A 12,990-nucleotide genomic window follows, 5' to 3' on the forward strand; every position below is an offset into this window, starting at 1 on the left:
CCACCCCCCGCCGGACTGCCCTCCCCTCCTTGGTGCATCAGAGATTAGTAAGGGCCGGGGAGATACAGGGGGGATGCCCTCTCCCTCCGCCTGAGGCTCACCTGGTACCCGAGGCTCTCCTGGCAGGAAGGACGAGCTGCCTCCTTCGGCTCAGCCTGCGAAACTGCCATGCGGCCCCAGCCCCTGCTCCCTCCCGTCCGGGGGCCTCTAGCCCCCTCACACTGCTGCTCCCACCAACTCAGGTCCCACGGAAGCCAGAGGCTGTGTGAAATCTGGGCTGGTGCAGGTCCTCAGCCCCTGCCCCTCCCCAGCCCCCCAAAGAGAAGAGAAATGGCAGACGGGGCTTGCTGGTCAGAGAGGCCAGGATGGGAGTGAAGACAGTGTATGGACAGGCCTTCCCGGCTCCCCCATCTGGCCTTGATTCGCTCCTAACAGGCATTTTATAGTTGCTCTCCGTCCTCCATGTGCAATGGGCGTGTCACCAGTGATGTCCCCCTGCCTGTTCCTCCACATGGGGCAGATGCCGGAAGGGTTCAGGCAGGGACTGAGGGGAGAGGGAGGCCAGAGCCCCTGGGGCTCCCAGAGACAGCTTCCATGGAACTGTCAAACGGTCCCATTTCCTTAGTTCCTTTTTGTTTGGTTTTGGTTTTTGGCAGAGATAATCGCTTTTTAAAAGTTTTTAAATGACAATAAAACAAGCCAGAACCTCTTTTGTGCTGGAGTTGCTGGCCCAGATGCTCCTAGTGGGGGGCACCTGACAGCGCTACTGCTCCCTGGTGCCACCCCCTACCCCATCCCCACCCCCGTGGCTGGGGAGCTTCCCCTTGTCCCTTCCTGCACACCCCCTGATCTGGAGGGGCGTTTGGCCACCCCCACCTGCCCAGCCTTCTGCTGCCACTGGGGTTGTGGGCCAGGCACTGACCTGTCCAGGCACCTCTCCAAGTAAAACTCTGTTCCTCCCTACTTCTCTCTCAAGAAACTAGAGGCTTCCAAAAGTGAGTATTTGTTCAGTTTAGGAGATCTGTGTGCTTACCAACTACAGGAGGGTTCACTGGGGGTGAAGTGTGCCCCCAACTCGGATTCTGATGGACAAAAGTGGGCCCAGTGGGGAGAATTCAGATAGGAAGGAATCTCTTTGTTCCACAGCCGCTTGCCTTGTCCCCTGTGTCCCAGCAGAAAAGAACCCCCTTGGCTGCCCAGGAGGCTGGGCGGCCCGCCCGAGCAGGGAGGAGGGAGGTCTGGGCGGGGACAGGGGGCTTGCAGGGTCCAGTGGCTCCTTCCTCAAAGTTGTTATTCCTTCCTTTAAAAGTCCAAGTCGCAAGAGGCCTCTTCTTCCTCTCCCCTTCCCATTCCCTCTGCCCCAATTAAAACCAGGATGGAAAGCATTTGCTGGCTGGCCCCAATTATTGTGCCCTTGCCCAGAAGGAGGGGCCTGGGCCGTCGCCCCTCCAGGACTTGCTGCCTGGGCCCCCACCCTTCCCCTAGGGCTGGTGCTGGCGCTGGGGGAGGGCACTGGTCTGGCCCTTAGGCCGGGACTTGCAGCGCCAAAGGGGCAAAGGGCCCAGTTCTCCGGCCGTTTTGGGGGGAGAGCAGTGGTGGCATCCTCAGGCCGGGACAGAAGCGGCCTTGGGGGGAAAACCTGAATCCGGACGGTGGAGGGTGTGAGCCCTCCGCGGTCTGCGAGGGATCATGCACAGGGCGGAGCGCGGCGGTGGGGAGGGCCGAGAGTTCGGGGCCGCCCCCCACGCACCTCCCGGCCTCGGCTCCCCGCCTGTGGAGAAGGGGGAGGGGCGTGTGCTGGCGCACGCGCGCTCCCGGGAGGGAGAGGTCTCCGAGCAAAAGCGAGCAGCCCCAGTTTTCGAAAGGGAGCCTCGGGGTCGGGCCCGGGACCAGGGCACCATGGCGGCCCTGCTGCTGCTGCTGCTGCTGCTGCTGCTGCTGCTGCCGCCGCTGCTCCTGCTGCGGAAGCCGCACCTCTGGCCGGGGCTGCGCTGGCTCCCGGCGGACTTGGCCTTCGCGGTACGCGCCCTGCGATGCAAGCGGGCTCTTCGAGCGCGCGCCCTGGCCGCGGCCGCCGCCGACCCGAGGGGCCCAGAGGGGGGCTGCAGCCTCGCCTGGCGCCTCGCGGAACTGGCCCGGCAGCGCCCCGCACACATCTTCCTCGTCCACGGCCCGCGAAGCTTCAGCTACGCGGAGGCCGAGCGCGAGAGCAACCGGGCTGCGCGCGCCTTCTTGCGCGCGCGGGGCTGGGGCGCGGGGCCCAGCGGTGGCGCAGAGACCGAGCAGGCCGCGGGAGTGGCCGGCGCCGCGGCCCCTCTAGCGCCCGGGGACACCGTGGCGCTGCTTCTCCCCGCCTGCCCGGAGTTCCTGTGGCTCTGGTTCGGGCTGGCCAAGGCCGGCCTGCGCACAGCCTTTGTGCCCGCCGCCCTGCGCCGGGGTCCCCTCCTGCACTGTCTCCGCAGCTGCGGCGCGCGCGCGCTGGTCCTGGCGCCAGGTAAGGCCCGGGCGCGCGGCCCTCGGGGCGGGGCCGGCCTCGGAAAGGGGCCGCAGAGAAGGGGCGGAGCTCGGAAGGTGGCCGAGCCTTCTCCAGGGGGTTGGGAAAGGGTGCTTGAGGGTCTGAGTCTTCGGGTTGGCCGCGGGATGAAGCTGGGTCTGTGGTCTCCAGAGCGGTGATGGGATGTTCACCAGGAGGGGCGGAGAAGAATTCCTTTCCCGGAGCTATGCCTTCCTACCTCACCCAGAGTTCCTGGAGTCGCTGGAGCCTGACCTGCCAGCCCTGAGGGCCATGGGGCTCTGTCTTTGGGCTGCAGGCCCTGAAGCCCACCCTGCAGGAATCCGCGACTTGCTGGCCGAGGCCTCGGCAGAAGCGGACGGACCAGTGCCAGGGTACCTGTCTGCCCCCCAGAGCATAATGGACACGTGCCTGTACATCTTCACTTCTGGCACCACGGGTGAGCACCTGCCTTCCCTCCCAGAAACCGGGCAGAGGAAGGCAGGAGACTGGGAACAAGAGCTATGGCTTCAGTTTCCAGGCTGCTACTCCACACCCTCCCTGCCACTCCTGGCTGGTCCAGGACAGCCCGGCCTGCCATCCTCTCAGCTTCCTCCTTGCCTCTGCCTCTTTCTGTGTGAAACCCAGCAGGGGCGGAGGGAGGCAGGGCCTGAAGCTCAGACCCTTCCCGGATCTCCGCCCACTGCCCACAGGCCTCCCCAAGGCTGCCCAGATCAGTCACCTGAAGATCCTGCAGTGCCAGGCCTTCTACCAGCTGTGCGGGGCCCACCAGGAGGATGTGATCTACCTGGCCCTCCCCCTCTACCACATGTCAGGCTCTCTCCTGGGCATTGTGGGCTGCTTGGGCATTGGTCAGTCTCCCCAGCGCACCCTCCAGTCCTCCCCACCTCTAATCCTCCAGCAGGTGTTTTTTCTAGCAAACATTTATTAAGGCCCTTCTGTGATGTGCTCACCTGGGGATGCTCCCTAAGTCCTTCAGGGTAGGGAATCCAGAGGAAGAAGGAGGCAGGGGCTACTCTCGGAGAGCTCCTGGTCCAGTGGGGCCGCACCCCTGCAGAACCTGCAGACTGGCTAGGGAGCCTGTACAGTTGGCAGGACTCCAGACTCCCAGGGCGGGTTGGGGAAGGGCTGTGGCTGTCAGCTGGGGAAGAAGCAAATGGACAGAGTTGGGACTTGGAGTCAGGGTGCAGAGCAGGGATAGTGTGGGGAGGGGAAGCAGAGGAGGAGCACTGAGCTCTCTGGGACACAGGTGGGAAAGGAGGTGGGCCAAGCCGCCTGCTGCTGGACGTCACAGCAGGGCCTTCCCGGGAGCCACACACAACAGTGAGGGCTAGTGTCTGGGAAGGGGGTGGTCAGGGCACCCCACTCAGCCCTTCACCTCACCTTTCTCCACCCCCCCTCCACTTCCGGCAGGGGCCACAGTGGTGCTGAAGTCCAAATTCTCGGCCAGTCAGTTCTGGGAGGACTGCCAGCAGCATGGGGTGACAGTGTTCCAGTACATAGGGGAGCTGTGCCGATATCTTGTCAACCAGCCACCGGTGCGTGGGTGGAGGACCGGGCAGAGGGGCCTGCGCAGGGAGGTGGGCACTTCATAAGGCCGAGACTGTGCGGGAAGACCGTGGTGGGGTGGGGTGAGGAGCCTGGGATGCCAGGACATCTGAGCGAGGTCGCGATGGAAGGGGCTTCAGGGGACAGGGAAACGGGACCTCACATTTGGGAGCCGGTGTCTTGGTGGTGACCCTTCTGCCCGTCTCGCCTCGTCTCAGAGCACGGCGGAACATGGCCATAAGGTCCGGCTGGCAGTGGGCAGCGGGCTGCGACCCGACACCTGGGAGCGCTTTGTGCGCCGTTTTGGTCCCCTGCGGGTGCTGGAGACCTACGGGCTCACCGAGGGCAACGTTGCCACTTTTAACTACACGGGACAGCTGGGTGCTGTGGGCCGTGCCTCCTGGCTTTATAAGGTGAGGGAGGCCTGGGAGAGAAACTGGGGGGTCCTGTGGCAGGTGGGGGCCGGCAGGGAGGGGGCTCATGCCACTGAAATGACCCAGTGCCTGGGTCTCCCTTCCCCCAGCATGTCTTCCCCTTCTCTTTGATTCGCTATGATGTCACCACAGGGGAGCCGATTCGGGATACCCAGGGGCACTGTGTGGCCACATGTCCAGGTTCGTGCTCAGGCGGGCTGGATGGGGTGGTGCATCTGGCAGAAGAGGACTGGGACTGGACAGTGGGGCGAGGGACAGGAGGCTCCTGGTGGGTAGGCAGCCACCCCTGACCCCAGTGCTCTGCCAGGTGAGCCCGGGCTGCTGGTGGCCCCGGTCAGCCAGCAGTCCCCGTTCCTGGGCTATGCTGGGGGGCCGGAGCTGGGCCAGGGAAAGCTGCTGAAGGGTGTCTTCCAAGCTGGGGATGTTTTCTTCAACACCGGGGACCTGCTGGTCTGCGACGACCAGGGTTTTCTCCGCTTCCACGATCGGACTGGAGACACCTTCAGGTATCTGTGCATGACTTGGAGTCCTTTCCCAGACATCCAGTCCCTGTGGCCCAGAGCCCCTAACCCTAACTCCCTAACACACACCCAAACCCAGCCCCTCATCCATCCACTCCTGACAGACAGACCTCCGCAGTGCCTCCTCCCTGGGAGCGTCTTGCTCCCCGACTGTGCCCTCCCCCCACCCACCCCCTAAGGCCCAGGATCTCCGCCCTCTGGCAGGTGGAAAGGGGAGAATGTGGCCACAACCGAGGTGGCGGAGGCCTTGGAGTCTCTGGATTTTCTTCAGGAGGTGAACGTCTACGGAGTCACCGTGCCAGGTGCCAAGACATGGGAGGCAGGAGGCAGCCGGCCTGCCTCCCTGACCCGGTGTTACTAGGGCACAGGGAACATGAGGCCAGCGGGTGGACCCCCACAGCAGCTGGTAACCTGTCCCCACCTCACAGGGCACGAAGGCAGAGCTGGAATGGCGGCCCTGGTTCTGCGTCCCCCCCACTCCTTGGACCTTGTGCAGCTCTATGCCCACGTTTCTGAAAACCTACCGCCGTACGCCTGGCCTCGGTTCCTGAGGCTCCAGGTAACTGGCTGCTCCTGCCCCACCCCTCCAGCCCTCGGGTCCACAGCCCTTGGCGGGCCCCACACCACACACGGGGACCCGCAGGGGACGCTGTCCAGTGAAGAGAGGGAACAGCTCCTTCTCAGACGGACATTCCTTCGCCCCCTTCATTCCCTCTGCCTTTCTCCAGGCTTGTCTTTTTCTCTTCCCTGTCACCCCGTCCTCTAAACCCCGACCTCATACCTCCTTGTCCCTGCCTCTTGACTCACCTGAACCCCCAGGGCAGGATATGCCTCTCTTCAGCTCCTTTTGACGCCCTCCTCAGGAGTCTCTGGCCACGACGGAGACCTTCAAGCAGCAGAAGGTGCGGATGGCAAAGGAGGGCTTTGACCCAAGCGCACTGTCTGACCCCCTCTATGTTCTGGACCAGCCTGGGGGTGCCTACCTGCCCCTCACACGGGCCCGGTACAGTGCCATCCTGACTGGGGACCTTCACATCTGAGAGCCCCCCATGCTCAGCAGCCCAAGGGAGAGACTCTGTGGCTCGAGGGCATGGCAGGTGTACTGGGGCCGTCTGGGATCTTTTTTATACCAGATTTGGAATCATTATTTTGTAATAAACGGGGCCAGAGCCCGTCGAGCTCTGTCTTTCTGATACGCACCTTTGGTCTTCCGTGTCTGTGGAACTGCTTTTCCCTGACACACAGCCACACACCCCTCTGCCCCGACCTTACGGGGGCCTGAGCTCCACGTCTGGACAACAGTGTCTTCCTCTCAGGACTTCATGTGATCCTTGTCCTTGGAGGGCCGCTGGTGGTGGATGTCAGGGTGTGCGCTGTGTGCCCATCCCAGCCTCACGCCCTGAGTGCCGGGCAGCTCTGTAGGGGGAGTTGGGGGACCAGAGGGATTGACCAGATGGCACAGGTGGACTGAGGCACGGAAATGCTGCCGCCTGTGGCCGACGCAGCCACTGGGTCCCCACAGACCCAGGTGTGGCTGGGCTGGAGAAGGGTCAACCAGGCCAAACAAAGGTTTGATCTGGAGGAAAAGGATACTCTAGATACCCCTCTTCCCTCACAGTCTTTGAGGAAGCCAGTCAAGGGGGAAAGGATGGGGCCACGCAGCGCCCCCAGCCTAATCTTAGTCCTGCATTCCCAGAGCAGCAGCCTAGCTTGGGGTCCCTCAGGCTCTGAGGAGACTTTAAAGGCTTTCCTGGGAGCAAGACTCACAGTGCACGTATGCATGTGGCAGCGGGAAGAAGGGGGAATCAAAAGGAAAAAGGCCTGTCCTTAGCCTCCAAATGAAGTATCAAAAAATTTCATCATCTAAAAAATGATGAAACTCCTGCTTCTCCTAAAACTAAAGTCCCACCTGTCGGGGTTCCTGACTGGCTCAGTCAGTGAAACATTGCACTCTTAATCTAGGGGTTGTGGGTTCGACCCCCCACACTGGGTGTAGAGATTACTTAAAAAATTTAAAAACATAAATAAAAGCCCTTCGGTTTTGAGCTATGGGTCCTCAACATTTTCTGCTACCTTCCCTTGGGTTATCTTTTTCCCTCCAGTTCCTCTCCCCAAAATGAGAGGTCAGGGGATGGGCCTCGCCAACAGCCTCGGGTCCCGATGGCTAACTCCTGTTCCAAAATATCCACATTGCCCCACCTGCCACCAGAAATCCCAGCTCAGCATCAACAAAGACTGAGGTGCACACTGAGGTGTAGGTGACGTCACACACTGACCAATAAATGAGGAATTTAGCTCATTCCGCTCACCTCTCTCAGCCCAGAAAGAGCAATATTATGTGTATGGGGGGGGTGACAAGGGGGGACTGGGTAGGTGTGTCACTTGGCTGACAGGGCCATACCCTGCAGCTGCCCTCTTAAACAGCTCAACCCAGCCCGTTTCCCAGGACTGAGTGGAGGAGCCATCTCTTCCCTCATGGAATCACACACATTATTTTCTCCACATTCCCTGTTGCATTTCACCTAAGTCTGCCCTGTCCAGTATGGTGGCCACTGGCCACACCTGCCTCCTGAGAGCTTGAAATGTGGCCAATGCAAAGCAAGATGTGCTGTTAGGTGTAAAATACACACCAGGTCTCAAAGACTTGGTACACCCCCCAAAATGCATTTTTTAATTTTGTACTTTTATTTTATATTACTTACATGTTGAAGTTGCATTTTGGATGCACTGAGTTAAATATAATAAAGTTAAACTTGTTTATTTTTACCTTCGTAAATGTGGCTACTAGCAAATTTTAAATTCCGTATAAGTCATGTGTTTAAGAATTCTGTTCCAAGGCTCAGAGCAGGTGATGGGGATTGGCACTTGCCTTCAAGAAGCAGCCTCAGGGCCACCTGTGGGGCTCAGGTCATGATCCTGGAGTCCCAGGTTCGAGTTCCGCATCAGGCTCCTTGCTTGGCAGGGAGTCTGCTTCTCCCTCTGACCTTCCTTATGCTCTCTCTCTCTCTCACTCTCTCATTCTCTCTCAAATAAATACATAAAATCTTTTTTTAAAGATTTTATGTATTTATTTGACAGAGAGATCACAAGTAGGCAGAGAGGCAGGCAGAGAGAGAGGAGGAAACAGGCTCCCCCCATGAGCAGAGAGCCTGATGCGGGGCTCAATCCCAGGACCCTGAGATCATGACCTGAGCCGAAGGCAGAGGCTTAACCCACTGAGCCTCCCAAGAGCCCCATATTTATTATTTTTAATTGTGGTGAATGGGAGACTTAATTCTTTTAGATCTGCTTTTTTGCAGCTGTCAATTTCTACTACTACTGATCGCGTCTGTACTGAGGCTGCTTTTTTTTTGTTTTTTTTTGAAGAAAGGTTTTATTTACTTAGGGGCGCCTGGGGGGCTCAGTGGGTTAAGCATCTGCCTTCGGCTCAGGTCATGATCCCAGTGTCCTGGGATCGAGCCCCGCATGGGGCTCTCTGCTCAGCAGAGAGCCTGCTTCCCTTCTTCTCTCTGCCTGCTTCTCCGCCTACCTGTGATCTCTGTCAAATAAATAAATAAAATCTTTAAAAAATAATAAAAATAATAAATCTTAAAAGAATTAGGTTATTCTACAAGGAAAAAAAAAATCCCCTGAAACGAAACGGAAAGGGATGACAACACAGCTCGCACAGAGAAGCAGGCTAAGCCTCTAGCACTTCCCTCTCCGAGCCGCTGGAGGGGAGGGCGGTGGAGATGGCGCCCCGGCCCCGCCCCCGCTATGGCCCCGCCCCCGGTCGTGGGCCCTGGCCCCGCCCCGGCTCCCGCCCGGCCCCGCCCCCGGGCCCCCCGGGCCCCCGGCTGTGAGCCGACGCGCCAGGGGCTCCGGGGGCGGAAAACCGCGGTGCTGGGGGTTGCACAGCCAGGGGCTAAGCGTGGGTTCTGCGTGTAGCACGACCGAAGAGATGAAAGGGGACTGCGTGACGTGTGAAGACCACGTGGGGTTCCGAGGTCTGCGGCCGCCTTCCCGCACCAAACCAAGGCGGGCCGGCGTGACAGACCGCCGGCGCAGGACACCTACTCCGCGGGCCCCGACACTAGCCTCTGCCGCGGGGCGCACCGCTTCACCGCCCGGCTTAGCGCCCGGCTCTCGACCCAGGGCCTCCTCCCACGACCCGCTCGGGAAAGGCCGGAAACACCCGCGGCGCGGCTACTTCCGGGCGCCCACCACCCCACCCCACTCCCCCGCCGGCTCCCTGGGAGCGCTCGCTCTCACGGCGCAGGCGCGAACTGGCGCCCACGGCGGACCGCCAGGCACGTGCCCGGGCTCGAGGGAGGTGGAGCGGATCTGGCCAGTGGGAGGAGTCCCCCCACGTGGGCGGGACGAGCCGGGGCGCCTTCCGACCGAGAGTGACGCCTGCGCACTGGTGCCCCGCGCCGCGTGGGGGCTCTCCCCTGGGCGGTGTAGGGGGCTCGAGGAGGAGCGGGCGGGGGACCCCGTGTCTGCAGTTCTCTTCTTTGGGGCTCTAGGGACAAAAGCGGGGAGTGGGTTGAGCCTCTGCTTTTGGCTTTGGCTCAGGTCCTGATGTCAGGGTCCTGGGCTGGAGCCTCCCGTGGGGCTCGGTGCTCAGGGCAGAGTCGGCTTGTGCAGCCCCTCACGCGTGCTCGCGCGCTCTCAAATAAGTGAAATCCTTTAAAAAGCTTTTGGCTTTTTTGCAAATTCTCTTTAGTATCTGCTGCGTTTTTTAAAACTGTCTTCACTCCGGTTACCATACATGAATGTTGTAGTTTCAAGTGTCCGGTGTAGCGATTCAGCCCCTCCATTCACCACCGGGGATGAAGTCCCACATCAGTTTCCCTGCTCAGAGGGGAGTCTGCTGCTCCCCCTGCTTGTGCTCTCTCTCTGAAAAGAAATAAATAAAATATTTAAAAAAATAACTTATTGAGGCACGATTCACATAGCATAAAATGAACCATTTTGAAGGGAACAATTCGGTGGCATGTAGTTCACTCACTGTGTGTGCAGCGGCTGTCCCTGTCGTTCCCAGGTACAAGCCCCGTCCACTCAGCAGTTTGTTACCATCCCCCATCCCAGCAACCACCGAGTTGTATTCTGTCTCCATGGATTTATCTATTTTGAGTATTTTGTATCAGTGGAATCAGATAACATGGGACCTTTCGTGTCTGGTGACTTCGAGTTAGCAGCGTGTGTTTGTGGTCCACGCCCACTGCGTTGTGTGTATCAGAACTTGGGGCCTTTTTATGTCCCATTAATATCTACCGGATGTAAAATAGGTGATGGGTGTTAAGGGGGGTTACCTGTGATGAGCACTGGGTATTGCACATCAGTGATGGATCACTGAATTCTGCACCTGAGGGGCACCCAGCTGGCTCAGTCAGAGGAGCACGTGACTCGATGTGAGGGTCATGAGTGTGTGCCCCACGCTAGGTGTAGAGATTACTAAATAAATAAATAAACAAACTTGTGAAAAATGTTCTACAACAGAAACTAATATCACACCATATGTTAACTACCTGGATTTTAATAAAAACCTGGAAAGGGAAAAAAAAGTCTCCCAGCTTAAAAGATATATATGTTCTATTGGCCGTACGGACCACAATTTGCGCACCCATTCCTTCGCTGCTGGGATGTGGACCGCTTGCACTTTCAGGCTGTGGGAATACTGCTGTAAGCCATTGTGCACAAGTTTCTGTGCAGGCTTATATTTTCAGTTCTCTGGGCTGTGTATTTGAATGGTAGTGCTGGGTCTCATAGAAATTATGTTTTTTTACTTTGTGAGGAACCGCCAAACTTTTCCACAGTCGCCGCGCCATTTTCCATTTCCACCAGCAGTGTGGGAGGGTTCCAACTTTTCTTCGTCCTCGTCACACTTGTTACTGTCTTTTGACTGTAGTGATGCGAGTAAGTGTGATATGCTATATTATTGTAGTTTTGGTCTGCTCTTCCCTGATAGGTAACAATATTGAGTATCTTTTCAAGTGCTTACTATGTGTATATTTTCTTTTGAGAAATGTCTATTTAAATTCTTTCCTTATTTTACAATTGGGTTGTCTTTTTAATGTTGAGTTGTGATAGGTATATCTGTAGGTCTGTAGATACACATATTGAATTCAAGCTCCCTATCAGACTTATGGTTTGTGCTTCCTTCATAATGTTCTTTGAAATACAAAGGTTATAAATTCAATGAAGGGCAGTTTCTCTATTTTTTGTACAGAGATAATATTGCAAGAATTAATTTTTCCTTAAGAACAAATATACAAAGACACGTTACATTTCATGCGGTAGTGTACTCGTTATAGTAGTGTTGATGTTAATTTTGGAACTATTTTATGGCCTGTTACATAATATTACACATACTAGGAGTCACCGTTTCCAGAGCAAGAGACGTAAGTATAGAATAAAATTAGTGAAGCAAAAATTGCAATGTTGGGGCGCCTGGGTGGCTCAGTGGGTTAAAGCCTCTGCCTTTGGCTCGGGTCATGGGAGCCCCACGTTGGGCTCTCCACTCAGCGGGGAGCCTGCTTCCCTTCCTCTCTCTCTGCCTGCTTCTCTGCCTACTTGTGACCTCTGTCTGTCAAAAAAAAAAAAATTGCAATGTTGCTGAAAAAAGCCTAGAAGCAACCGACAGCCTGACAGCGGTGAGGCCTGCCGGTCAGAGCTCCTTGCACAACAGGTTGACTCCCTGGGTGAGGCAGGAAATACTCAGAATGGGCCTTGGGGCATCTTGTGCCAGAAAGCAAAGATACCAAAGAACAGCGGAATGGCAAAAGAACACAGAGCTCCTACTGCCTAAAATAGGGCAATCGGAATGTCAAAAAGATTAATACATGCGTTTGAAACCTTGAATATACAAAATGTATCTGGTCAGAGTGATAGTAAACTGAGCGAGGATAAAGGGAGAGAAACACTTTGGATAGGGGCGCCTGGGTGGGTCTGGTCGGTTAAGCGTCTGCCTTCAGCTCAGGTCATGATCTGGGGGTCCTGGGATCCAGTCCTGCATCTGGCCTCCCGCTCTGAGAGGAGTCTGCTTCCCTCTTTCTCCCTCCCTCCCTCTGCCACTCCCCACTGCTGTTGTCTTTCAAATAAGTAAATAAAGCTATCCATTGGATAAAGCATCAGCTCCTTGCTCTGAAAAATGGCAACTAAAAGAAAGAGCTAGACATCCGTCACCGGCAATTCCAGTTCCTGTGTGGATTGTATCTCAGGCTTACTAAGTTGTCCTCGTTGATGAGGGAAAAGTTCTTTACAAAGCCGCTCCAGTTAATAGATGATAAAGGAAAGACAGCAGTGGAAAATCACTTTGCAACCTCAATGAAGTCACTGAGTCAGGCGATTACCAATGAATGCGACTACCAGACCAGGGTGGCTGGGGGATTTGCGCTAAGGGGTCAGGCCACCCCCAAACAATGCAGACCTCCCGAAGGGTGCGGTCCGGCACACACAGCAGCCCCTGCGCAGTTGTCTTCTCTAGAAGCAGAGCCCAAATCCAACCGAGCTTCTAGGGCCAGCACTCACTTGTAGAGGAGTATGTTCCGTGACCCCGAAGACGGCAACAGCCGGACGACGGGAATTCTACCAGAAAACGTGCCCATCTCTTCAGCGACACATGGCAGGGGGCTGGGAGCGCGGTATGTTTTCAGTTAGATCCTTAAGAGACTTAATAACCAGGGCGCCCTGTTGGCTCAGTGGATAGAACATGCCACTCCCGATCTCAGGGTTGTGAGTTCAAGCCCCATCCTGGTGCAGAGATTGCTTAAAAAGAAAATCCTGAGGGGCACCTGGGTGGCTCAGTCGTTAAGCGTCTGCCTTGGGCTCAGGTCATGTTCGGTGGGGAGCCGGCTTCTCCCTCTCCCACTCCCCCTGCTTCTGTTCTCTCTCTCACTGTGTCTCTCTCTGTCAAATAAATAAAATCTAAAAAAAAAAAAAAAAAAAAGGAGGGTCATCTGGGTGGCTCAGTGGGTAAAGCCTCTGCCTTTGG

General features: G+C 57.0%; 1 protein-coding gene across 3 annotated transcripts; it reads left to right on the forward strand.

Moving 5' to 3' along the window:
- The first annotated feature begins 1,663 nt into the window (after positions 1-1,663).
- On the forward strand, positions 1,664-6,215 carry LOC111139023 (solute carrier family 27 member 3). Of its 3 annotated transcripts, none has more exons than XM_022491115.1 (10): positions 1,664-2,494; positions 2,742-2,951; positions 3,205-3,363; positions 3,926-4,050; positions 4,279-4,473; positions 4,584-4,674; positions 4,802-5,000; positions 5,220-5,317; positions 5,444-5,574; positions 5,835-6,215. In XM_022491115.1, exons 1-10 carry the CDS (start codon positions 1,690-1,692, stop codon positions 6,033-6,035), a joined length of 2,214 nt encoding a protein of 737 aa, XP_022346823.1. In that variant the 5' UTR covers positions 1,664-1,689; the 3' UTR covers positions 6,036-6,215. The 3 variants fall into 3 exon arrangements, with proteins under 3 accessions (XP_022346823.1, XP_022346824.1, XP_022346825.1); XM_022491116.1 differs by having other exon boundaries at positions 5,879-6,215; XM_022491117.1 differs by lacking the exon at positions 3,205-3,363.
- The last annotated feature ends 6,775 nt before the right edge of the window (positions 6,216-12,990 follow it).

Source organism: Enhydra lutris, unplaced genomic scaffold, assembly GCF_002288905.1.
Source record: "Enhydra lutris kenyoni isolate GAN:26980312 unplaced genomic scaffold, ASM228890v2 scaffoldscaffold94, whole genome shotgun sequence".
NCBI classification, from domain to species: Eukaryota; Metazoa; Chordata; class Mammalia; order Carnivora; family Mustelidae; genus Enhydra; species Enhydra lutris.